Genomic DNA, 26,345 nt, shown 5'->3' on the forward strand with positions numbered 1-26,345 from the left:
CTAAATCTCTTTGCCAAAGGAAAGCCGATCTACAAGCTCACAACGCGTCACTTTGTGACACGTTGTGAGCTTGTAGATCGGCAATTTTTTGGCAAAGTTCCGCCCCAGGATAATGGATGTTGGGGATATTTTGATTATCGCGATAGTATCGTAAATCGCAATTTATTCTGGTCACAATCATGACATGACATTTTCATATCGTCCCATCCCAAATTCAAACCAAGTGTTCGTGTCGTCGACTAAAACTACTTAGACAAATGTTTGTGTCAAAATTAACACAGATCCAAACCCATATTCAGGACCAGTAACCGACTTAGAACCGAATAATCGAGAAGCAAGGTTTTTCTCCATTATATATTTTTTCAACGAGAACATGATTTAAAAAAAAAAAATGTATGCCATTTTTGCTTTTTTTTGTGTAATCGTTTATTTATTATTTGTAATCAAGGCAAACCACTTGTCATCAGAAAGAAAGAAATGTGTTTAGTGAATTCTAATGTTTTTTCTTTCGGGCAGGTTTTGCGGGCACCCCTGGCTACCTCTCACCTGAGGTCCTGAGAAAGGACCCCTACGGCAAACCAGTGGACATCTGGGCTTGTGGTGAGTCTCCAATCAAACATCATTCCTGTGGCAAGACGTGAACAAACAGCCAGGCTTGTTTATTGTTAAACAGCCATTTATCATTTACAGCAAAGGTTGTCTTTCTTAAACCATCCGGTATTGTTTGAATGCACTAGGTCCTGTTGTAGGTTGTCATGCCTCAGTTGAACCCATCTGAGTCTCAAATAGTGTTATGGACCAAATGGTGCCATCTGACCACATTTATGCATAAATGCCTTTTGCACTAGCAAATGTACAGTTGCAAACAACGCCCCAGTCGTGGTGCATCACTTGACAAGAACGCGGGCACATTGACTGCAAGGCTTGTGGCGAGTGCCCGGGCGCAGAGTGGCCAGTCACAAGTTGGTTCCTTCCTTTTCTTTTCTTTATGTAAAGTGAGTTTGGGTACTTAGAAAAGCGATATATAAATCTGAGCTACGTATTATTATTAATGGCATTGCCGGTCGACGAACCAGGGAACCATATACGGCCCGAACTCGGGAAACTTGTGTTTGGCACCGAGTGAGTTAAACCCTAGATACTTTCTTGACCGACGGGGTCCCCCACAAGTGTACACTCGTCCGTTTCTTTTGCCCTTCCCAATCAAATACTGTTTTCACAATGTATCGCAACACAATGCTTTGTGTGTTTTCTAAATCTTCTATTTATTTATTTTGCCAAATGTTGGCCCAAGATGTGCTAGGTTAACTGCTGTTTGGCTGTATGAAAAGGACACCAAAGCCTGATTGAAGTGTTTTGTAAATACATAAATGTGTCCTCTCTCTCTCTGTTGTCCCAGGTGTGATCCTGTACATCCTGCTAGTTGGTTACCCTCCATTCTGGGATGAAGATCAGCACAAACTCTACCAGCAGATCAAAGCTGGAGCCTATGATGTAAGTGTGTGTGTGTGTGTATGTGTGCTTCTGTGGGACCTCTTTGTATCGCCTTGGTTTCTTTATCAGTTACTCTGTTATTTTGCTGGGTGTTCCTTGCAGAAAGACACATCCCCCTGGCTGTATTTTGATTATGTTCCACTGTTAATGTTTACGTTCATCCCTCGGAGGGACGTTTTTGTCAGGGGGAGGTGGCCAGAGCTGAACTCCCTTTGAACTTCAATGGGGTTGTGCACTGAGGTAATTGATTGGGCCATAAAAGTGTCAAGTGCTCATGAAAGCATCAAAGACGACTACCTGTTCGATGCCTGTCAGAGGGGAGATGTGTTTGTATACACACAGACGTGCCTAGTCCCCCGTTAACCCTTTCAGGTGTAGGTGTTTTGCCCAGGCGGTTCTGTGAGGGTAGGTTTAAGGTGAGGGTTAGGCATAGTCTTTGTGAGGTTAGGTTAAGGTTTAGACATGTTTTAGTGAAGTTAAATGTTAGGGTTTAAGCGCAATCCAGGCGAAACACCAAGGAAAGAGGGAGTCCCATGTAGTTTGGAGTATCAGTGGGGACTTTGGACACACATAACATGGCAGCCAATGTCTTTATGACTTCATTACCCAAGAGTCTCTGCAAGCATGTCCGGGGAGGACGCACTGTGATTGGCCTACCACTTGCAGCTCGTGCTATGGACACATATAGTAACATAGGAACGGACAGAGTCACTCTTAGGAGACGGTGTGACCACCGCTCAAAAAGTTACTTAGTGCTGCTTTGTGTGTGTGTGTGTGTGTGTGTGTGTGTGTGTGTGTGTGTGTGTGTGTGTGTGTGTGTGTGTGTGTGTGTGTGTGTGTGTGTGTGTGTGTGTGTGTGTGTGTGTGTGTGTGTGTGTGTGTGTGTGTGTGTGTGTGTGTGTGTGTGTGTGTGTGTGTGTGTGCGTGCGTGCGTGCGTGCGCGTGCGTGTGTGCAGGGTGCAGCAGTGCGGGGTGCAGGCTAGGTAGCTTGTGAATGTTTAATAGTGTCCAATTGAGAGCCGGTCCAAAGCTATTGATCCTATCTGGGCCTCCCTGACGCATTGCAGAGGGGCTTGTGTGTGTGTCTTTCTTTCGGTGTGTGTGTGTTTGAGAGGGAGAGAGAGAGAGCGGAGGGGTAACCTCCTCCTGTCTTAGTCTCTGTGGTAATCAGGTTACATTGCAGTTTCCAGTGTGTGTGTGTGTGTGTGTGTGTGTGTGTGTATGTGTGTGTGTGTGTGTGTGTGTGTGGGGGGGGGGGGGGGGGGGGGGTCCAGACTGCCTGTCTGTATTACACTGTGTAACACCTGGCCTATGGGAACTTGTCTGTATTACACTGTGGTAGCAGTAACTCCTGGCCTATGGGAAGGGAACTTCTTTTTGTTGACAAGATAGGAACATTAATCAGTGATGGTTCTTCTAGGTCTCCTTCCTGAACACTCTGCCTTGGACACACATTTTAGGAATGTAATTTAATGCCCAGACATGTCGCATCAGACTGTGAGCTTGTAGATCTGCTATTTCCATAGTACATAAAAAAGGGGATTGAAACATTTTCAATGCCATGCCCAGAGCCCTCTATTCGAGAGTTGTGTCATCTCCGTTCACTTCATGGGGCCAGGTCTTCTACATACTCATCTATTGGCGAATAGTGACAAAGCAATGAACCGGGAGTTTACGGAATGCTTTGGAATCTATGGGGGAAAAGATGACATTTCTGGCGTGACCGACGCCGTTTTTGACCCCGCATTGGCAGAACTCTCTAATACAAGTCTCTGGCCATGCCCAATGTAGAGGTGCCAGGTTCAGGGCCGGCTTAATGGACGTGCTTTAGGTGCTTCAGCACAGAGCACCATTCTTGGGGGTGGGGCACCAAACGGCGGGGAGAAAGTCATAGAAGTACTGAACTATCGCCGCAAAAGAGCCGCAAACTATTGCAAAGGCTGCTGAAGGAGCGCTGAAACGGTGGAACGTGTCTGTGAAGCGTCTATTTTCCGCGCTGTACGCCACCACGCAACATCCGCCCCGTTGCACTGAGACTTGCAGCACAGTTTGTTAGTTTTTGTTTTTTTGTGCCGGATTCTTAAAATTAAAAACCGTACCGCGTTGGCGTTTTTAATAAAAGCGTAAGATTGAATTGAGGATGGAATTTGATGGAATCACAAGAGCACTCGATACTAAAGCGTGTGCGTACAGTAAGTGTAAGTGTTTTTGAGGGTTTAAAAAAGTTGTTTTGTTAAAAAGTTAAAGCTCTCTATTCTGAGAGGTTTCCCCGTCTCTCTAGCTCTTTTTAATAAACAGAAAATATGTTTTCAGGTGGGTTGCCAATTTCATCAAATCAGGATAGAGAAGCCCATTTATCAGCCTCAATCTCATGCTGTCCCAGTTCCAATTTATAGTAGTCGGCTCATTTTTCTCTTTGGTTTCATCACTTCACTTCCAGTTCCACTTGTTTATCCTGTATCCTGTCTTGAGTTCTCTCTCACGATTGGATGAAATTGGTATCCCAACTAGGGCATTAACGAAAAAGTCGACAAGTCGACTTCATTTCACAAGTCGACTCCCACCAGAGAAAGTCGAAAGTCGAAGTTGAACAAAAAAAAGAAATCCTTTGTATTTTTTTCTATCGTTATTTTTTGCTCCAAGTGTGCATCTGTACAGCATTCAAACAGTAGGATTGCATATTGTCAAGAACGGAATTATCCAATATTACAGTGCTACATTACATTTGGTATAACATGGTTCTATTGTGAAAATAGCCGATCTACATGCTCACAACGCCTCGCATCGCGAGGCGTTGTGAGCATGTAGATCGGCTATTTTCACAATTTCTGCCTCTATATATTTGACAATTTTGACAATGTTTAATTTGTCATTTTAAAGGTATTAAAAGGTCCTTAAATTGGCACTTTAGAAATGTGAAGATACCCTAACTTTATGTTGGTTTGTTTACAGTTGAGTGAGAAAACAATGTTGCACATCAAGTTAATCATCTGGGGACCCTCCAAAATAATTGGGTTGTGTGATGTGATGACATCATCAAAAGATAGTCGACTTCAACTCAACTTTTTACTGAGTCGAGTCGACTTGCAAAAATCACAAGTCGTTAATGCCCTAATCCCAACCAGAAAATGTAATTTCTGTTTATAATAGCGAGACAGGGAGACAACAAACACTACATCAATGAATGATATGGAAATGTAGAGCTATTTAACACTTAAAACAACAAAAACATAGCTTACAGGGAATGGACGTCCCTGCTTAAGAGTCCTATTTTTCTAGGAAAGGGACTCTTGCAAGTTGCGACCTAAACTTTTACAAAATATTTTATGAATTATCCACTTAAGCCCTACTGTGACACTTGTAAATCCCCCCACCCAACCTTTTTTGTTTTCTTTTTATAAGGGAAATACAGCAATACATGACTCTTTTCACTTTCTAATACTAATGAATTCAATTGTATGTAAATGGTTTCTTACCTCACCAGCACAAGTGTCTTGTCACCTTTCCTATGGAAATTACTAACTTATTATGCACATTTACTGCATACTGTTGTACAAATCAAATTGATATCAACAAGAAAATGTACTTTGTACTTTTTAGTCTATACTTGAGCATATACTTCTTCAACCACCACCATAGTTTGTGAAACAAAAACATCTACAGTAATAGTTCACCCACTTATTTTTTTAACCCTGACACACCTCTCTCCTCCTCTCCAAAAAGTTAACGACACCCACAGCCACAACACCAGAGTATTGACTATACTTGTACTGTTCTCCATTTTTGTCTAATAAAATAATCAATCAGTCCTTCTCTCAGGGTTCCCATGGTCATGAAATTCCTGGAAATATTTTGAAATTAGAAAAAATATTGTTCCAGTACCGGAATTGATCAAGGGTCCTGGAAGGTCCTGGAGAAAATAGCTATGCATTGTTTTTGGTTATTGATTTTGTTAATAACTCTGAAATGGCAAATTTAACATTGGCCAAATTGTCAAATATTAGAGGCAGAAATTGTGAAAATAGCAGATCTACATGCTCACAGTGCCTCGCGTAGATCGGCTATTTTCACAATAAAACCGTGTTATACAAAATTCCTTAACTCGTAGTGCTCGTCAGCGCCCCAGTTCAAATATGATTATTTCGGGGGTCACGGCCTGAAAAGGTTGAGAACCACTGGCATACACTACGTGTCTTTGGGCATTGCGCATAGGAGTAAGCGACTTGTTAATGAGCTGAATTATTGTTATATAGTCCTGGAAATTGGGTTAAATATTCTGGAAAAGTTTTGGAAAAGTTTTGGAAATTAATTGGTAAAAATGGGTGGGAACCCTGTTCTCTGTCTCTCTCTCTCCCCCTCCCTCCCTCCCTCCCTCTCTCCCTCCACAGTTCCCATCTCCTGAGTGGGACACGGTGACCCCGGAGGCTAAGAACCTGATCAACCAGATGTTGACCATCAACCCGGCCAAGAGAATCACTGCCGAACAGGCACTCAAGCACCCGTGGGTCTGCGTAAGTGGAGACAAGATACCGCACGCACGCACGCACGCACGCACACACACGAGCATCTCTTAACTTTTACTCCTTTCTTGGGAGGAATATTAACCCATTTAGGAATGAGAATTCTAAAATTGCATTCTAAAGTTTTCAGGAAAAAAAAGAAAGAAAAAAAAAAGAAAGATGTATGTTGCTATATACTGTACACAGCACAACAACTACCCAAAAAGGGAGTTCCCATTTTGAAAGCTAAACCCGTCAAAATGGGTTGCCATCCTAAATGGGTAAAAGTAAAAATAAAATGTTCTACCCTTTTGACCTATATTCTGTTAGTTTCATTCTCTCAGAGCGATTACCGGTTATTTATTTCTATAGGGCAAGCATTTATACTTTCATATTTTAGACATTCACTTATGTTCTGATCATACAGTATATAAATGATAAAGCAGCTCATATAAAGTAACTTGTTTCACTAGTTAGGTTTCCACTCTTACTCAAGTACGGTAATCATTTGGATGGCTACTTATACTCTAGTCATCGTCATTATCAAAAAGTAACAACAACACTCTAAATATGCCTCTGATGGTTCTAAAATGACTTTGTATTTGTCTGTCTTCCTGCAGCAACGTTCGACAGTGGCTTCCATGATGCACAGGCAGGAGACCGTGGAGTGTCTGCGCAAGTTCAACGCTCGCCGAAAACTCAAGGTGCCTCATCTTCTTTCTTTCATCCACTCTCTGTCCCTTCTCTCTGTTTCTCACTCTCTTTCTCTGTCTGTCTGTCTCTCTGTCTCTCTCTGGCACGATCTCTCTGTATCTTTTTCAATGTCTGTCTCTCACTCTCTCTCTGAAGCTGCGGTGTTCAAACCTGAAGCTCTTTCTTTGTCTCTTCAATCGTGTCAATTGCAACAAAAAGAAAAAGTCACGTCAGAATCAAGGCGAAACACCTGGAAAAAAGGGACTCCCTCCAAAATCCAAACACCCAAAACATGTCAGTGTCTCCGGACAACATCAACGCTGATTGGCTGTCAGGACGAGATGGATGGAGTCTAGGGGGAAGCCTTACTGGTTTATATTATATAACATTTTCAAACATGTTCTCTTTTCGCCCCCCAAACAGGGAGCCATTTTGACCACCATGCTGGTGTCCAGAAACTTCTCGGGTAGGTTGCATCCTTCACCCCCCCACCCTCCTCTTCCTCTCCTGCAGGGAGACGGGAGGACGGGAGACGGGTAGAGACCACACACACACACACACACACACACACACACACACACACACACACACGCACACGCGCATACACAAATGCAACCACACTCCCGAATAGTGGTTTAGAATGAGGTTCATTGTGTTAATTTGTCAATTATGTGTATAGTGATAATACTGTATGTGTGCCATGTAGTTGACTCAATGTGAGCTTGTTGGTAACACAACCAGCCCATGCTAATGTTTCTCTCCCCTGTGTTGTGTGTGTGTGTGTGTGTGTGTGTGTGTGTGTGTGTGTGTGTGTGTGTGTGTGTGTGTGTGTGTGTGTGTGTGTGTGTGTGTGTGTGTGTGTGTGTGTGTGTGTGTGTGTGTGTGTGTGTGTGTGTGTGTGTGTGTGTGTGTGTGTGTGTGTGTGTGTGTGTGTGTGTGTGTGCGCGCGTGCGTGCGTGCTCCTTTTCTATCGGACACCTGTGTGTGTGTGAGAGAGAGAGAGAGAGAGAGGGAGTGCTTCATTTTATTGAGCCTTTTATGTTTGGGGTCAAGTGTGGCGCTTAAAAGAAATATATATAGAGAGAGAGAGAAAAAGCTGTCCGTTATGATTGTGCTTTACGGTATATCCACTGACTGAGAGGTTGTATTAGCTTGAAGCCCTGTCTTCAAGCCTGAATGGCACCGGCATATTACTATTATTAATATTATTCTACTGCTAATGATTTCAGCCCTGCTGGGCCTATAGGGAAACCCCTTCAGCGGCTAGACGTGGTTTAGATTTTCTTTTTCTTTTCTTTTTTCTTTTTTTTTTGCTGTGGCCCATTTCTATCACATCTCATCCCAGCCAGTGTGCTGGATGTGTTGTGATACAGCTGGGCTGTGGCCTGCAGTGCATGCCCTGTTAATACGGTTAGCGTTATACTGGGACAAACAGTGGTTCCCAACACTGAACACTCACTGGTGCTGCTGCTTTTCTATCCCACCAGGTGAAAGCAACTAAAGTGGGGCGTCAGTGGTGATGTTTGTTGTTAACAAAAAGAAAGGTTACTTAGTTAAAGCTCTACATTTTATTGCTCTAGGCTAGAGTGTTTGTTCCGTTTCAATAACGGCGGTCTCCAGCTCCTTGGCAAACAGGAAAAAGATACAATGTTCAGCTCGGGATACTGATTATATCCAATCAGGAGAGAGAACCGCACAAAGGGCGCCTTATCAGCTTCTGTTCCAGTTCTAATATTGTGTTCTCTTTGTTTCATCACTTGTTTATCCTGTATCCTGTATGAGTTTTCCTGATTGGATTAAATTGGTATCCTGACCTGGAAATTGTATTTAACGTTTATTAACACCCTCCTTTCAACCACCTGGTTGGATAGAAAATGCAACATTTTGTAAAGCGGCGGTGTTAATTATCAGGGTTGGAAACGGTTGGTTTCCAGAAGTCTATCAACAATATCAATGTAGTGGTCAGGTGGGCACTAGGGACAATACCTCGACGTAAAATTGGCTATTTTGTCCAAAATGTTAAAAAATTAAGTGTTTGAAAAATGGTCTTTAGTAAAATAAATTATACATGATCATTACATGCTTAAACATTCAACAATTAAGGTCTAATATTTCTGTGAGTGATAAGATTAAGTCTGATAATGATGTACCGTACATGGTTCACAAACATCATGTATACTTTAATTTACTTTAAGACCGTTTTTCAAATATTAAATGTTTTAATATTCTGGACAAAATAGAACATTTTTCATCCAGGTGCCCAAATGTCCCTGGTGCCCACCTGACCAGTATCCGTGTGAGAGAGAGATATATACATATTTACAGTATATATAAGTAATAAGTTATATATAAGTATATATAAGTTACTGTCAGGCCATCCTAATAATAACAATACCTTGCATAATAGCTCCTCCCAACTTGTAGCGTTTCTGTCCCAATAGTGGGCCGGCAGCATACCAACTCTGCTGTTGCCTCCTCCACTGCCTCGCTGGCCCAGGAAGGTACGTCCCAGAGACACGCCCATCCACTTCCTCTCTGCACAACACCACAGGAAGCCTACTTCCTGGCTAGAGATATATAGATATATATGGGGGTCACGACAGTTACAGAGATCATCAAGTTTAAGATGAGATCTAAGAAATGATCATCATTTTTATCTCATCTTAACAGGCTCATCATCCCTGCTCATTCCCCTTCCCTTCAACCTCGTAGTTCAGTGGTTCTCAAACTTTGGATATGAAGGTCTCCCCTTGTACAAAGGGAACCAAATAGACCCTGGCGGGTCCATTTGGTTCCATGTGTACACTGTCTAAAGTTACAGACTTGTAAGGGTCAATTTAGACCCCCATAAAGGAACTTAAGGAGTCCCTGAAATCCACTTTGAGAACCACTGTCATAGTTAGTTCCCCTTGCATGCAGCCTCTGCAAGCCTGCCATCAACCTCTAATAACATGCGCTCTTACACACGCACGCACTCGAGCACGCGCACACACTCACACACACAGACGTATTAGATCATCCCCACTTTGCACCAGAGGTTAGTAACTCACCGTGCACTCAGTTAAGCTCATATTTACAGTAGTTGTCACGCACCAAAAAAACACAGCGGATCCACAAGCCTGCGATGCGTCGCGACTGCTCCGCGTCGCGGGCTTGTAGATCTGCGTCGGTAGATTTCACCCTACCTCCCCACACAGCAAAATAGGTCTGGCCCAGTTATGGCCCACATAAACCACTTGGCCTGCTCAGATAGAGATGGACACCCGCCACTCAGCCACAAGTACAACTCGGACAATCATTAACACACTTTTAACACAAGCCTCTCTCGACGTCCCTTCGATCGCGTTCATTCGCCGCCCCTCTTATTTCTGTACTTCACACCAACCCGAGTAATCAGCTCACATCCTCTTCCTCCTCCTCCCCCAGTCCCAAATGACAAAGATATTTATCGTCGTTGTCGGGTGGAAACCTCGTATCTCCAAGTTTCAAATTTGTACGTTCTTTTGCAAAGTAAAGCCCTGCTTCACCGTACAAGGCCGTGGCACAAAAGTAGTGAAAACAGCCGATCTACAAGCACACAACGCCTCGCACCGCGAGGCGTTGTGTGCTTGTAGATCGGCTGTTTTCACTAGTTTAAATCATTTTTAAAATGATAAATACAAAACAAACGGTTTTGGACATACAAGGTTTCCACCCGACAACGACGTTATCTTTGCCATTAAGGGAAAACATTAGCCAACTTCCTGACCCACACCCACTCCTCCCCACTCCTCCACTTCCATCCCACTATCCCTCTATCCCCCCCTGTACCACCCACCACCACACACCCCACACCCACCTCCCCCCCTTTAACTCCCAATGTCCAGGGCTTATAAAGGGGGTTGGGATGGGGGGGGGGGATGGGGAGTGGCGTGTATCTGGGGGGCGACTGACACTGCTGGAGCGGCTGGAGCTGGGTTGGCGTGCTGCCATCGTCTGACCTTCAGCGGGGTGGGAGAGAGTGAGGGGTGGGTAAAGGGGAAGTGGGGCCGAGTCGACTGTTTGAGAAGTCAAAAGACGTGCGGTAGGAGGGAGTTTGGACCGCGGGACGGACGGTAGGTATAGGGGGCTTTCGGGGGGGGTTCGTCTCGGTCAGGGCCCCACTCGGCTTCCGGGATCCAGCTGTTGAATCCATCAGTGCAGTGTTAATTTTGTCAGCACATTTTGATTTAGTCTTAGTCTTTTGAATAACACACCCTTTAGTCTTAGTCCTGTCTTAGTCTTCTGAAATTGTTTTAGTCTAGTCTAGTCTTAGTCGATTAAATATCAAAATATTGTAGTCTTAGTCTTTTGGGATTAGTCTTAGTCTTTTAGGCTAAATATAACCACATAACGCTGAACAATTCATTCACAGTATCACAGTGTCAATCATATCTGACACTGTCTGCTAAACCAAGAAGATTTGAAAAGAACAGATAAGTGCCATTCTCAAATGTAAAGATACAATATGTATTTGGCTTTAATTTCATTGCACAGTTACATACACAGTGTTCATTTTTACAGCCATTAGTCTTAGACTTTGATTAAGTCTTAGTCTTTTGAAATAACACACATAATAGTCTTTAGTCTTAGTAATCTGAAATTGTATTAGTCTAGGCTAGTCTTAATCGACAAAATTAACACTGCATCAGCGTCGCGGACGCGGGGCCTTTTCCTGACGAATCCCCCGGCGACCCCCCTTGCCCTCCCCCCGTCCGTCCCGTTGTCCTCCTTTTCCTCCTCCATCAGGTTTAGCACTTTGAAAAGAATAACAAAATCAGAGCGCCTCCTCGCATGACTTTCATGGAGGAGGAGAAGGCTGGATTCTTCTTTCAAAGTACCTAAACGGGGGGGTCTCTGGAGTTAGGGGAGGGGGGGTGGGTGAAGGTCGGCGATGCCCATGGTGGCTCCTGGGCGTTCTTTCTTTTATTCTTCTTCCACAGGCGGTGGAAGAACGAGGTGTAGAGCAGACCGGCTCCTCTGTCACCTTTCATAGTCTCTTAAAGGCTAGATGGAGGAGCCTCTCTGCTCTGCAGCGCTGAAGATCCATCCTATCTATGTAGGATACATCTGGAGGTCATGAGTGAAACTGATGAACGTTGTGAGAAGAAGACAGGGTCGAGAGGAGAAACCAAATGCCACTGGTTACTGGAGCAGTGGTTCTCAACCTGCGGGTCGGGACGCCCAGGGGTGTCCCCACGTGACTTCTTTTGGGGGGGTGAAAAATGAAAATGTTATATCTAAAAGAATGCATTAAATGAAGAAAAAAAAAGGTCATTACTGCATCAAAAGTAATCAACAAACTATACTATAAAAACTGGTCAACCGTTGGCCAAATTGTCAAATAATATAAAAAAGAGGCAAAAAATGTTAAATAAATAGCTGATCTACAAGCTCACAGCGGCTCGCAACGCCGTTGTGAGCTTGTAGCGCTGCTGTTTTCACAATATTTAACTGTGGAACCAAATCGAACGCCTCAACTCCTACATTCCCCCAAAAATATGATTAATTTGGTGGAAGGTCACGGCCAGAGAAGGTTGCGAACCGCTGGGTTTAGCCGCGGATGGTTGAAGCGAAACGTTTAATGAGTGCAATGCATGATGGGAGAGTGCCCTGCGGGCGATCCAGGAATGAAAGTGGTTGGTGTGTGATTGTAAAAGTTAGCTCCCCCACACCCCACCCCCCCCCCATCTCCAATAGCGGGGTGGTGGGTGCGAGCCCTGCCCTCTGTGAGAACCCCGGAGCCATCGTCCTGCCCGTAAGTTGTCCCGTTGTGACGTTCATATGACATCATGGCTCCATCATGTGAGGGAAGCTCTCCTCAGACCGAACCCTTCCCACAACAACGACTCCCCGTTTGTTTCTCTCAGCTCCGATCCGATTGGCTCGGTCCTCCGACGGGGTGACACTGCTCGACCAACCGCCAAATACTGTTCTCCGTCTCCCCTTAAAACCGCCAGCTTTACGCCCTCCTTAGAATGGCTGAGAACCGAGGCTTTGCAGTTTTTGCTTATGAACCTGCCCTCTTTACCCAATGTCCTTAGGACAGTGTGACGGAACCGTATCTGTTGTATTATGTTTAAACGAGGATAATGTTTGTTTTTTGCCTTGCTGCCTCTCGCATGTGGATGTCCCATTATAGTACTTGCTACAATATCGTCGCTGTCGGGTGAAAACCTTGTATGTCCAAAACCGTTCGTTTTGCATTTATCATTTTAAAAAAATATTTAAACTAGTGAAAACAGCCGATCTACAAGCGCACAACGCCTCGCACCGCGAGGCGTTGTGTGCTTGTAGATCGGCTGTTTTCACTACTTTTGTGCGACAGCCTTGTACGATGAGGCAGGGCTTTACTTTGCGAAAGAACGTACAAATTTGAAACTTGGAGATACAAGGTTTCCACCCGACAACGACGATATACACACGGCTTTGAGGTGTGCCTTTCAGATTCTTTCCTAAAGCCTGATTTATACTTGGGGTCGTGTGGCGCCCCGTTCGTTGCCCCGATGCATTGTGAGTTTAAGATCAGCTATATTCGGTGTGAGTTGTGTGACTGCGACAAGGCAGGCGGCGACGCAACCCAAGTGTAAACCAGGTGTATAAGCGCTTCGTTTAGTTTCCCCCGGTAATTAATCACTCATCTGACACGTGGACGGAAGTAGCTTCCTCCTCCCACCCTCACTTCTTGTAGATCAGCTGGTTTTACGCCCATCCAGCCGTTGTCAGATCAGTGATCATGCTCCCTGCGGAGTGCGCCGGGGGAAGGCATCGTTGTCAGAGTAGCGACCGCGGTTTTCCCGGTCACCCTGAGCGCAACGGTGGCGGCCGATGGGCAAGGAGGGTCGCGAGCTCCCTTCATCACATCCGATAAAGGAAGTCATTAAATGGAAAACATTAAATTAACTTCTGAAAAGGATTCTAGGCCTACACTAGCCTACTAGTAAAACTAGTGGAACTGCGATCTTGCCACACGTGAATAATTGTGGTTGTAAACAATAACACTTAATAACAATAATAACTTTTAAATATCTTGCAATTGGTGACGAGTCTCTTACGAAAGTGTGCCTCTCATCATTTTATATCAGGGACGGGTTCCTCATCTAGACATTTGTGCAAAATGGAAAGCCGAGTTAGTATACAAAGCTTTCCTAAAATACATGATATACGTTTACTCTTCCAAATATGCTTCCTGACGTGTACATATTACACTATTAATCAAGTGAATCAATAATATCAGTTTACTGTCATGATGTCATCATGTCATGTACCTTTTCCTATGGAATACTTCTAATACGTCAAGCTCGCGACCCTCCTTGCCCATCGGCCCCCACCGCTGCGCTCAGGGTGACCGGGAAAACCACGGTGGCGTCAAGAGTATTATTGGAACGCGTACCCCGCCCCCCTCCCCAGTGCTTGCGCCCTGTCGGCTGCTCTAGTCGGGGATATCCTGATTCAAAAGGCCAATCAGCCTCTTCCCTCCTGTGTTGCGCAATGTACGCTATGCATCCTGAGGCCTGTAGTTCTTTTCTTTTCTTTTTGAATGCTGCATGGGCCAGTCCAAAATAGAAAATGCATTTATGTACACCTACTGTAGGCTAAGATCATGGAGCATGATGATACCACATAGCTAGGCGACTGTTTGCTGTCTTAATAAGAAAACAAAGCTGTGCCCCTCTGACCTTCTCTTGTATTGTAATACTGAGCCCTGGCTTCTCTATATCCCCTTTTTTTCTCCCATTTCCTTCTCCCACTTGTTATCCTAAGGTAAGAAACATGCCACTTTTGAGAGTGAAATCATACATGTGTGTGTAATGTATAAACTTTGTATATATATATTTGTATTATGCATATGTGTATCTATATAAAACGTGTGTGTGCTGTGTGTGAGAAAGGGGAAGCAACAGCCAGCCAGACTCGCGGCGGTGATGACTGGAACCATTAAAGGAAATCATTGATTTACATTAACCTGACTCGTCCACATAAAGTCCTTGGCGGCCGTTTAGCACTGACCATCACACTCTGGTCCAGACGGACAGGAAATGGAGGGAGAGAGAGAGAACCAAAGTTTACTTTGCTCTTAGGGTTCCTGTATCCCCCAGATGGCCATGAATGGCTCATGATGATGATGTTGGCGTGTATAGCAAACCTGCGCAGCCCAGCAGGAAAACGTCCCCGCATTGATTGGTGCATTAAACGTAGGCTGTTACCTGGGCAGTTTGAATTAACCACTTAACTCTCAAAGACCAGGAACGCGCCCGAGTCGCGTTAGATTTTAACCACTTTAACCATTATTTTATGCTTTAACTATTGAAAAACAGCAGATATACAAGCTCACAGCTTGTAGATCGGCTATTTTTGAAAAATCTTGAAAATGTGTGCAAGTCTTTGAATATCTTTGACCCGATCTTTGACCCGACTTCTAAATCCTTCCTCGAAATCGGTGGTTCTCAAACTTTTTCATGTCAAGGACCCTCAAAATTACAGGTATTTGGCCACAGACTCTCATCTCAAAATATGTTGTTCCAGGGACCCCCAGAAGCAAATATTTGAGTTACAAATGTTCGCTTTTAAATAGATATATTCAAAGACTTGCAAAAGAAAATCTTGATTTTTCAAAAATAGCAGATCTACAAGCTTGCAGCGCGGCACTCGGTGCCGCGCTGTGAGCTTGTATATCTGCTATTTTTCAATAGTTAAAACATTCAATAATTCTAGGTCTAATGGGTACAGAATTCAATAATTCTGTGCCCGGGTAGCTCAGTCGGTAGAGCTCTCGCCTTTGTACCGCAAGGTCATGGGTTCGATTCCGGGCACCGCCAACTCAGCGTATGAGTAGCACGGCTTGGCAAGTTGTGCGGCAAGTACTGGGAGCTGATGGTAGGTGTGGCGCTCCACCTCAGCAGTCCATCTCCCAGGGGTCTAGCGCATTGTAACGGGGACAGACTCCCGCGTGTTACCGGCTGATACCGACAATAAGCCACTCCCGACCTACTTGACTTAATGGGTTAAGACCTATTATTATATACTGTATGGCGAAAATGTTTTGAAAGAATTCTGCCTACAAGAATCTTTTTAGTGTGGTCATTATAAACAGTAGTAGAGTTCTCAAATTCTTCCCAAACCCGACCATACCCGACCCGATGTTTTCGGGCCAGGTAGGGCCTAAAATGTATGCTAAGTAGTCGGCCCGGGCCGGAACTCGGGCCGGCCCAGTTAGGGGCTGGGCCTTCATTTTCAGGCCCGTTGAGAACTCTAATCAGTAGCAGTGTAGGCCAAGCGGGTGTCCCCCTAATACCTGAGATGCTTTCACAAGGTGAACTCCTGAAGATATGCCGTCCTCCTAACACACCGTGACCCGTGTTCTCCAACAATCACTTCCAATCAAATAATCAGAAGCGGTTCAATTTGCAACGGGCCAAAGAAAATTGCTCCGGCAGTAACCCATAACCTAATATCGTGCGCTAATGAAATGGTAGCACTTAAAATAAGATTGGTTTGCAGGACAATACCCGTGACCCATAATGCACAAACAGCCCAGAGATGGCGGAGTTTAGAAAGAAGCAATTAGGTTGAGGCGTTGTGGTGTACGTTGATTTCATTTAGTCATCAATTATCTTTGCCCATTTAATCTCCCAGTTGTATTCCTTATGCCACTGAACACCACCCACACATTACTGCTGCTCTTGAGCGCCCCCACCTGGAGATGGTAGTGCCTCCATCCTATCCTACTCCATCCTACTCCTCCGTTCCCCGCTGACAGGCACCACCCACAGGAGTCACTAGTGCAGCGACAAAACCATCGCCCAGTCCCCCGCCTGGCTTCCCTGCCCCAAATATGTATAGACAATCTGTTGTGGAGGACAGGTACGTTGCCCCCGTACCACATGAGCTGGTATTGGTGTGGTCTATTTTACCCCTCTACACCAAACCTCTTTGCCGAAAATAGCAGATCTACAAGCTCTATATACATGTATATGGGGGTATTACTAGAGTTAAATATGGTATGTACGTACTGTACGTACACACAAAATATTAAATGATGTTCATTTTCCCCTTTTTGTTTTATGCTCTACTTAGTCTGCTCTTTTCCCCCTCTACACAAAACATTTTTCCTCTATACACAAAAATAGCAGATCTACAAGCTCACAACTGAGCTTGTAGATCTGCTATTTTTGGCTACAGTTCTCAGAATATGGACACTAGGGTTTAAGTTGTTAATATGAAAAGGATTGGACGATTTGGAGGACCCACTGTAGTAACTCTGAGGACCCCCTAGGGGTCCCGGACCCCCTGTTGAAGACCCCTTGGTTTAAATAATGAATCTTAGTTTACAGTTAGGCAGGCTCTGTTAGTATGGCTACGTTTTACGCATGAAGAAGGTTGGGGTAAGAATCATCTGGGACAGGGGTTGGTAACAGAGACTGCTCTGCTCTACTCTGCTCGGTTCCTCTCTGCGTGCAATGCACTCTGGGTATCGTCCTGCTAAATTATCCATTCCAAATTAACGAGACCTTGTCGATACCGTTGCTCCGATGGCAACTTCCTCCATCCATAATACTCTGTGCTGAAGCTAAACCATGATCAAGTCTGTTGCTGGTTGGCTGGTGGTGAGAGTGGAGATGAAGGTGCATGGAAGTGAGTGTGGGGTAAAGGTTATGCGCAGATGAGAGAACACTCAAACCCTCTTCTTTCTCCTCCTCTCTCCCACTCTCCTCTCTCTCTGTCTGTCCTTTACAGCTTGCAAAAGTTTACTCAACAAGAAATCAGATTCAGCCAAGGTAAGGATAAAGGATGTCTGCGCACTCAGCCCGTGGTTTTGCATTCTACGTCGTACCTGTCTGGTCTCCTTCACTGCGTGCACACTCGTCCTTTGGATACTGTCTTCCCAAAACACTCTTCCCCCTCCTTCTCTCTTTCCCCTTTTATCTACTGTACCACATACGTACCAATCCCCTCGCTACAAAGTAGCCGGTGGATGTGATTATGTATTATTTGGACGACTACAGAAACGGTCCATTTATCCACTTTTTATTTCAAACGCATCAGAATGGTGCCGATCCACCAATGTTGTTTTGACAGCAAATTTTGATTTTGTTTTAGTCATAGTTTTAATAAACTGTAATTTAGTTTTAGTCATATTTTAATTACCTGAAAAGTTTTAGTCTAATTTTAGTCAACTAAATTACATAAGATTTTAGGCGACTAAATCTACTGTTGTATTTAGTCAATACATTTAAGTCTTAGTTTTAGTCATCATAGTTTTTATTGAGTTTTCGTTCGTTTTCGCAGTCGACAAACATTTTCCTCATATTTTTAGTTGACGAAATCAACACTGCAATCCACATTGCTGATAATATCATAAGAGACAGGCCTTTTCTCCCTTCCACCCTCTCTCTCTCTGTCTCTGCTCTGCAGGGTTCGTTGCTCTCTTTTTACGAGCAATCTGTCTTTCTCTCCCTCTATAAAGCACCCTCTCCTCTTCCTCCCCTTTCTCTCTCTCTCTCTCTCTCTCTCTCTCTCTCTCTCTCTCTCCATGTCCATCCCCGGCTCTGCCCCGCCCCAGGGGTGGCTCCATGCCGCTAAGTGGCGGAGGCATAGAGAGTTAGTGAAGCAGTAAAAGGATGATCTAAAGGCCATTCTTCTGCACTCAAACCCCCTCGTTTAACCTGTTAGCTCAACAGCCTGCGAGCCTCCACCGACATTAGCTTCCCCCCTCCTCCCCTCGCCCCCATCCCCGGACGATGGGCGACGTACACAAGTGTTTGTGTGTGTGAGACTGTCTCGTTGTGTGTGTATGCTTGTTTACATGTTGATGTATACAAGCGTCTTTGTGCGACCGTGTCCTTTTACTGTTTGGTTGTGGTTGCAGGGGCGTCACAAGGGGGGGGGGGGGAGTGGTAGGGCCCAGGGTGGAGGGGCCCATTATTTTAGCTATTGAAAAATAGCAGATATACAAGCTAACAGCGCGGCACCAAGTGCCGCGCTGCGAGCGTGTAGATCTGCTATTTTTGAAAAGTTGTGAAAATGTGCGCAAATCTTTTAATGTATGTATTTTTTTAAGTGAACATTTGTAACTCATATTTTGCTTCTGAGGGGGTACCCTGGAACTAAATATTTTGAGATGGGGGTCCGTGGCCAAATGCATATCATTTTGGGGGGTCCTTAACATGAAAAAGTTTGAGCACCACTGACATAGAAACATAGGTTTGCCCAAATTTTCAAAGATTTTCACGATTTTGCAAAAATAGCAGATCTACAAGCTCGCAGCGTGTATATCTGCTATTTTTCAATAGTTAAAGCACAAAATAACGCGGTGAATCCTTGTACCCAGGGCCCAGAATTTAGTGCGACACCCCCGTGTATGCTTGTTTACATGTTGATTTTTCTTTGCGACTGTGTCCTTTTACAGTTTGGTTGTGTGTGTGTGTGCGTGCGTGTGTGTGTGTGTGTGCCCGCGTTCGTCATTGACCCTATGCCTTTTCTTTGCGTCTTCCGCTCCCCCAGCCTTCGACCAACAACAGTAAGAACAGCATAGTGAGCGCCATCAATGCCCTGAAAGACTCCAACATGGCGACCAACTCCCAGATGGTACGGTAGTTCTCTCGCCGCAGTGTCACCTCATCATCAACCACTCCCCGCTCCCATACCATAACCATCCCATATCATCATCCCATATACCACCACCCCACACAACCAGTATAGTCAGTCCATGGGCCATACGAGATGTCTGTATCCGAAAGGTGCCATTTTTTAAAAGCTCTATATCTGTAGATTATATTTTGCTATGATAACCCTTTCTGAGACACAGCTAAATTGGTGTTATCAGTCGCTAGAGTTGGTGACATTGGTGTCCCATTAACTTTACTAATACAGGGGAAAAAAAGCTAAAAATGAATCTGCTTTAAGTAGCATATGAGGTGTCAAATAGGGTTTTTTCATGATTCTGAATCCATTGCAAGCATCTGTTTTGCAAAAAAAAACACATTCCGTGGGCTAAAACGGCCCCCACAAAAGTGGGATTTTCATCACTAAACCATAGTCTTGTGGGCCGTTTTTAGCTCAAGAAATGTTTTTTTGTGTAAAACAAATGCAATGGATTCAGAACCATGAAAAACCCCTCATATGCTACTTAAAGCAGATTTTCTTTCCTTTTTTCCCCCTGTATAGTAAAGTTAATGGGACACCAACTCTAGCGGCTGATAACACCGATTTAGCTGTGTCTCAGAAAGGCTTATCGTACCAACATATAATCTACAGATATAGAGCTTTTCAAAAATGCATGGTAACCATTGCCACCTTTCGGATACTGACATCTCGTATGGCCCATGGACTAGTAGTGTGACGGTAGCTCTGTGTCATCCATCCAGTCTGTGTCAGAGTCAGAGGTGTTGTTGTTATCATACCCCAGCTAGCTCTGTGCCGCCCATTCCACAGTGACACTCATCCTCTGTGGAGCTCCTTTCTGTCTTGACTCTCACATGAGAGAGAGAGTGAATTATGATAGTGAATGTACATATGTGTGTGTGTGCTCCTGAAGAGCAACATTTCCAATGATTTCCAGAGTAGACACGCTAAACGAGAAGCACGTGTAGCAGCTGGAGTTTCAAAGAAGAAGTAGCCAAGAGCGTTTGTAATGGATCATGGAACATAAGAGCATTGTAATGGATCATGGAACATAAGAGCATTGTAATGGATCATGGAACATAAGAGCATTGTAATGGATCATGGAACATAAGAGCATTGTAATGGATCATGGAACATAAGAGCATTGTAATGGATCATGGAACATAAGAGCATTGTAATGGATCATGGAACATAAGAGCATTGTAATGGATCATGGAACATAAGAGCATTGTAATGGATCATGGAACATAAGAGCATTGTAATGGATCATGGAACATAAGAGCACCGTTTCCCTGCAGCAGCCAAGAAATGTTCTATTAGGAGAAAAAAGAACAAAACCCACGCCTGCTTGGGTGGAGAAGTTACAGTGTCCACACCTCCTGAACGGTGGATAAGCGGGCAGAGATGAGGCCTCCACGTCTATGACACCGTTAGACGTAGTTTTCAACAAACAAGCCGTAAAAAATTAGTTTCCAGCCTCTGGCTTTTCTCCTCTCATGCTCGGGGCGTGTTTAGCGGCCGTGTCCTGCTCTCTAGTCCAGTGTTTCTCAAATGGGGGTACGCGGAGGTACTGCAGGGGGTACTCAAGATAATGGCCCCCAAAAAGAAAAATAGAAGTATAAACCATGATACTATTATTCAAAGTTAAATAATTAACTACAATTGAATTAGAAGGAGAAAAAAACGTTTACTGTTATGTTTAATGATGACACTTGGAGAAACTTGTTGTGAGCCTGATAGTTGCCAACCCAAATTACATATTAGGCTACCAGGCAACTGGTATGTGTTTGAATGTTGTTTGAATGTAATTTACTAGAATTTCGCGGGCGCTTCGCTGTTAAAAGTTGTTATCCTTATGCATAGATTAAAAGCTGCCGTTTCATTTGCAGTGATGTTGAAAGTGAACACGGTAACACGTGTGAAATCAGTGGTGGAAAAAGTACTCACATGTTACTAAAAGTATCAATGAGCAGAGTGAGATCAGCATGACAGAACAGTTAGCTTAAATGGGACTAATAGTAGTTTGTCAGTAGTCAGTGTCAAATTAGGCAAAGTACAAATTGTATTTAAGGCAGGTGTGAGATTCAAGTTAGAAGAAAGGCTTAGCTTACAAAACTGCAGACAAAATGGCAGGAAGGGTGTAAATGTTAATGTGTCTGATAGCTGAATGTTTGTGAGACAAAAATTGTGAAAGAAATTGTTTATCTGCAATTGTGTCTGGATTCTTAACCATTGACGAGACAAAAGTTATGAAAGTAGCTGTTTATCTGCACTTGAATCTGCACTTGTGGACTATGTTTCTCTGTTCTTCCCTATTCTGAGATATTGTAGGTATTTTGCGAAACTCTCCTCCAGAGAAACACCACAATTCTTTCACATTTCACAAGCCCTAGTTGCTTAATTTTGACTTATTTTTATAGACCTGGCTGCTTGTTGTGTTTTTTTTTTGTCATGTCTAAACTCCCGACTAAGATGTTATGGCCACAGTGTTGAAATTCTCACTCCCTTTTTTAATTTTTTGTGATGTTAGATTCTTGAAAAGGGGGGTTATACCGTTATATACCGCTAGTTATGGTTTTAATTGCAGTTGGGAAAATGTTGTTGTCGGGTAAAGGGGGTACTTGGATTAAAAAATCTGCGAAAGGGGGTACTCTAGCCAAAAAAGATTGAGAAACACTGCTCTAGTCGGTCTCAAGCAACCGGAGTGTCGGTGGAGCTCTTGACTGTTCCGCATGAGTGACTTCTCGCCCAACACAACGTGTGTGTGTGTGTGAGTGACCTGTGTGTGGTCGACACGTTGTGAGCTTGTAGATCGTCTCTTTTGTGCGACAGACGAAGAATACTCTATACACAGTCACTCGCTCCGTTTTCAGAGCGTTTGTAGAAAGACCACAATGCCTACTGTAGCATGATGTTAAACTTCGTTGCGTGTCATAACGGCTTTAAGTAAAAAAATATGCAAGTACAGCTGCATTTACTGATGTTGTAATTGTGTAGAACCTGGTAGTTGTTTTTTTTTTTGGGACTCCTCTTGAGCCCGTACACCCCTACACAGTTCACCAGCCTCTGCTGCTATTTTAACTCGTCTTCGCTAGCATATTCCTCCTGACTCCGCCAACCTCAGTCTGCCGTAGGTTGGACAGCATCGCTCTTCACAATCACAGCCCACCATCGCTCCTTCTAACCTTCTTCACAAACCACAGCCGCCTACTAGCGCTAGCAGTGGTGTAAAGTAACTGATTACATTTACCGTACTTAACCCATTTAGGCCTAGAATTATTTAATGCTTTAGCTATTGAAAAATAGCAGATATACAAGCTCACAGCGAGCTTGTAGATCTGCTATTTTTGAAAAATCAGGGAAATGTGTTCACAATTTTCAATATATATTTTTCAAAGCAAACCTTTTTTTAACTAAAATCTCTGCTTCTGGAACAACATATTTTGTCCGTGGCCAAATAACTGTAATTTTGAGGGTCCTTGACATGAAAGTGTTGGAGCACCACTGGCATAGAAACATAGGTTTTTCAAGAAACTTTAGAAGGATTTTTATTAGACACTTATACTGTAAAATCGGGTCAAAATATATTTTGAAGATTTAAAGCATAAAATAATGCTTAATATTGCATTCACGGTCTAAATGTTTGAGTACACTTTTGAGTTACATTTAATTAAGTGCTGTACTTAAAGGATGACTTCACCACTTTTCAACCTACAGTATCTTCATATAATTGGTCCTCACTCATGTTCATGATAAAATGGCACAATTCTTTTCTACTCTGTCTGTGTCTCATAGGAGGGCTGTGGGCAGTTCATAAACCCGCCTACCAGTGACCTCATTGATGGGGAATCCAAGCTAATAGAAACTGCAGGCTTTCTATTCCTGAAAAGTCACAATGTTATAATGGAAGCTATTGTTCTCACATTAATTGTGCTGTGTGTTTTTTAAATCTTATGTTTAAAAGAATCTGCCAAATGATGATGTCACTGGTAGACAGGTTTCTGAACTGCCCACAGCCCTCCTAAGAGACAAAGACAGAGTAGGAAAAAATTGTGATATTTTATCATGAACATTTATATGAAGATAGGTTGAAAGTGGTCGTCCTTTAAAGCTATACTGTGTAAGTTGCTCAACTAGTGGTCTGTATCAGTATAGCAAACCGCGGTCGCGTCTGCCTTTTTCGTCCGTTTTCAGACCACCGCGTCCGCCTCGCCGAGACGCATCCATAGAGGTCTCTCGTGTCCCTCTACGAGCAGCGGTTGGAGAGTTACATGCTAGACTTCTAGACCAGCGTAAACAAAGCTGTTGAAGCAAGCTATTTCCTGAAGAGACGCAAGATGCACTGTAATTGGCCGGTAGTGTATCATGTGTGTATGATCTGCAATGTGATTGGCCAACGTATACACAACGTATACGGATGATGCAAATGACGTAATTTTTCCGCGAAATCCGGTCCCCGGACAGGATCATAGAAAACATATAAAGAGAAGGCTTCAGAAGCTGAAAATAACGGAGTGGGTGTTCTAAAACTTTAGCGATTTAACAGTTAGGACAATTTTAAGATTTGTTTTATAAAAAAAGTTACATGGTATAACTTTAAGTACACTTTAAAGGTACTTTTACTTTACGGGTGTTTCTCCAATTGTCAGTACATTTTCCCTTCTACTCCACTACATCTCAGAGGCATAATATTGTACTTTTTACTCCACCGCAATTATTAGAACACTTTAGTTACTATATTTTGATTATTACAAAACATACATTAACCACTTGGGCCCTAAAATACATTTCGGCCATTTGAAAATGGCCGATGGGATCTACAAGCTCGCAATGCGCCGTGATGCGACACATTGAGCTTGTAGATCAGGGGTGCCCAGTCTGCCCACACTTTTTTGACGTGAGATCTACTTTTAAAATGACTAGCTCAACATGATCTACCCATCCAAAATGTTTTAGCTGAGGGCCTGAGGGGAGCTTGGGAATAGCAGCACTGGCGTTACATTTTAGACCAACACACTTACTGTAAGGGGGAAATAAATGGGAAATACTGGGGGAAATGTCTTCGTCCCATTCTATATGGAAGTGGTAGGTTTTGTGGTTCTTTGTAATGCTACTGACTCTTGAACAAAGCATTGCATTGGAGGTTTGCCTACTTCAGAAGCCATGAAGGGAGCTGACAGGCCCTTCTTGATGTCATATTGACATATTCTTTTTATATTTTAATTATATGTTTTTAGAGGCTTGTCATGTGGTCTACCTGCACACCCTTGGTGATCTACTGGTAGATCACGATCTACCTTTTGGGCACCCCTGTTGTAGATCTTCCATTTTCAAAAGATTTCTATTCACAAGTTTCCAACGTCCCATCGTGCGTTGCGCAGAAGGTGTGCGGCAGTTCCGGTGTCGCAGCCGAGAGTGATCTACAAGTTCACAGCGGTTGCATCTGCGACGCGACGCGATCTTGTATGTCTGCTGTTCTCCGGGTGTGCCTGCCCCACACATAATTCTACAGTAAATTCTCACAGAAACAGGAGGATACATTTGAAAACTTGAAATGGGACATTCTGCATATTGAGTAGGCTACTTTTTTTTTTTTTACTTTTGGTACTAAAGAACATTTTGATACCCAATACTTTTACTCAAGTACATTCTGAATTCCAGACTTTCAACTGTAACAGTGCATTTCTACATTGTGGTACTGATACTTTTACTTTCCACCACCACTGCCTACTATCCTGTGCTAACCTGTCTTCCCACGCAGCCTCTGAAGTCCTCCGCCGTACTATCATCTTCTTCCTCATCTCCTAACAGCCATTACTCTCTCTCAGATACACTCCATGTGCATGCCTTAGCTTTACGTTGAGCGTGTTTGTTAGTTCGTTTGAAATGTGTTACAGTATCTGTTGTCGTCTTTTAGTGGTTTGGGTCTCAGAACTTGGCCGTGATGTGAGATAGCAGGCCAAGTAGCCGCTTGGAGAACAAGATATTCAAATTGTCTAGTTGGTATGAAAACCTCATAGTTGTATTATCCTCTGTTTAACCCATTAAGACTCTGCCTACTATTAAAAAATATGAGATATTCAAGCTTATGGCGGGTCACTTTTTGCTGTCCTACGAGCTTGTAAATCTGTGAAAATCCTTGAATGTACGTATATTCATTTAAAGACCTATTTAACTAAATATTTTGCTTCTGTGGGTCCCTGGACAAAATATTTTAAGATGGGGGTCCAATGCCAAATCCTGTACATACATAATTTTGAGAGACCTTGACGTGAAAAGGTTTGAGTGCTGGGGCGCCCGCTGGCCTACTGGTCCAGGCGCATGCCACTTAGGCGTTGATGCCTGACAGCGTCGCCGGTTCGATTCCCGATCCGGACGACCTTTGCCGCATGTCACTCCCCATCTCTCCCCCATTTCCTGTCAGTCTACTGTACTATCAATAAAGTCATAAAAGCCCAAAAACAAATCTTGAAAAAAAAGAAGAAAAAAAAAAAGGTTTGAGTGCCAATGATATAACATACGATTTTCTGAAAACTCGTAGGATTTAGAAGACATTTGTAGAATCTGCCTTGGGTCCTGATGGGTTAATATGAACAACCAGTCTCAGTGTCAGCAGAAGTGTTGATGTTTGTGTGGATTAACCTCAGTGTTCACTGTTCTCCCATCACAGGAATCTCAGAGCACCGTGGTCCACAACCCTCCTGATGGCATCAAGGTGAGACCATTGTTACCCACTGTTAAACCTCATTGTGAGCTTGTAGATCGGCTTTTTTCAGTGCTACTGTGGTGGAATTCAGATTAGGGCTGTCACGATATGACATTTTACATGACGATTAATTGTCACGCGATTAACGATTTAATTGTGTATTTGTCGTTGACAATTACATTTCTGTTTGGCTTTTAGGCTTTGAAGTTGCACATGGTAGATATGACACATAACCTAAATATACAAATACATTACTGACATATTTGACAACTTACTACTTAAAAATAACATTGATAGTGTTGTGAGCTTGT

At 43.6% G+C, this 26,345-nt stretch overlaps 2 protein-coding genes across 11 annotated transcripts in view; both read left to right on the plus strand.

The window, feature by feature from the left end:
* eef2k (eukaryotic elongation factor 2 kinase) overlaps window positions 1-26,345 on the plus strand; it is a 369,092-nt gene that overhangs the window by 183,631 nt on the left and 159,116 nt on the right. The gene's annotated exons all lie outside the window — the stretch shown is intronic.
* Window positions 1-26,345, plus strand: part of LOC308303579 (calcium/calmodulin-dependent protein kinase type II subunit gamma-like) — a 102,907-nt gene that overhangs the window by 54,560 nt on the left and 22,002 nt on the right. For 5 of the 8 annotated variants that reach the window (XM_080747980.1, XM_080747983.1, XM_080747985.1 and 2 more), the window contains exons 8-15: window positions 517-600; window positions 1,400-1,494; window positions 5,883-6,005; window positions 6,614-6,697; window positions 7,110-7,152; window positions 9,128-9,187; window positions 17,442-17,482; window positions 25,999-26,043. In XM_080747980.1, coding sequence (XP_080604106.1) covers window positions 517-600; window positions 1,400-1,494; window positions 5,883-6,005; window positions 6,614-6,697; window positions 7,110-7,152; window positions 9,128-9,187; window positions 17,442-17,482; window positions 25,999-26,043 — 575 coding nt within the window. Of the gene's footprint in view, window positions 1-516; window positions 601-1,399; window positions 1,495-5,882; window positions 6,006-6,613; window positions 6,698-7,109; window positions 7,153-9,127; window positions 9,188-17,441; window positions 17,483-19,208; window positions 19,293-25,998; window positions 26,044-26,345 lie in introns of all 8 variants that reach the window. The other 3 variants (XM_080747982.1, XM_080747986.1, XM_080747987.1) reach the window with 2 other exon arrangements.

Source organism: Nannobrachium achirus (genome assembly GCF_963921795.1).
Source record: "Nannobrachium achirus genome assembly, chromosome: 18".
NCBI lineage: Eukaryota > Metazoa > Chordata > Actinopteri > Myctophiformes > Myctophidae > Nannobrachium > Nannobrachium achirus.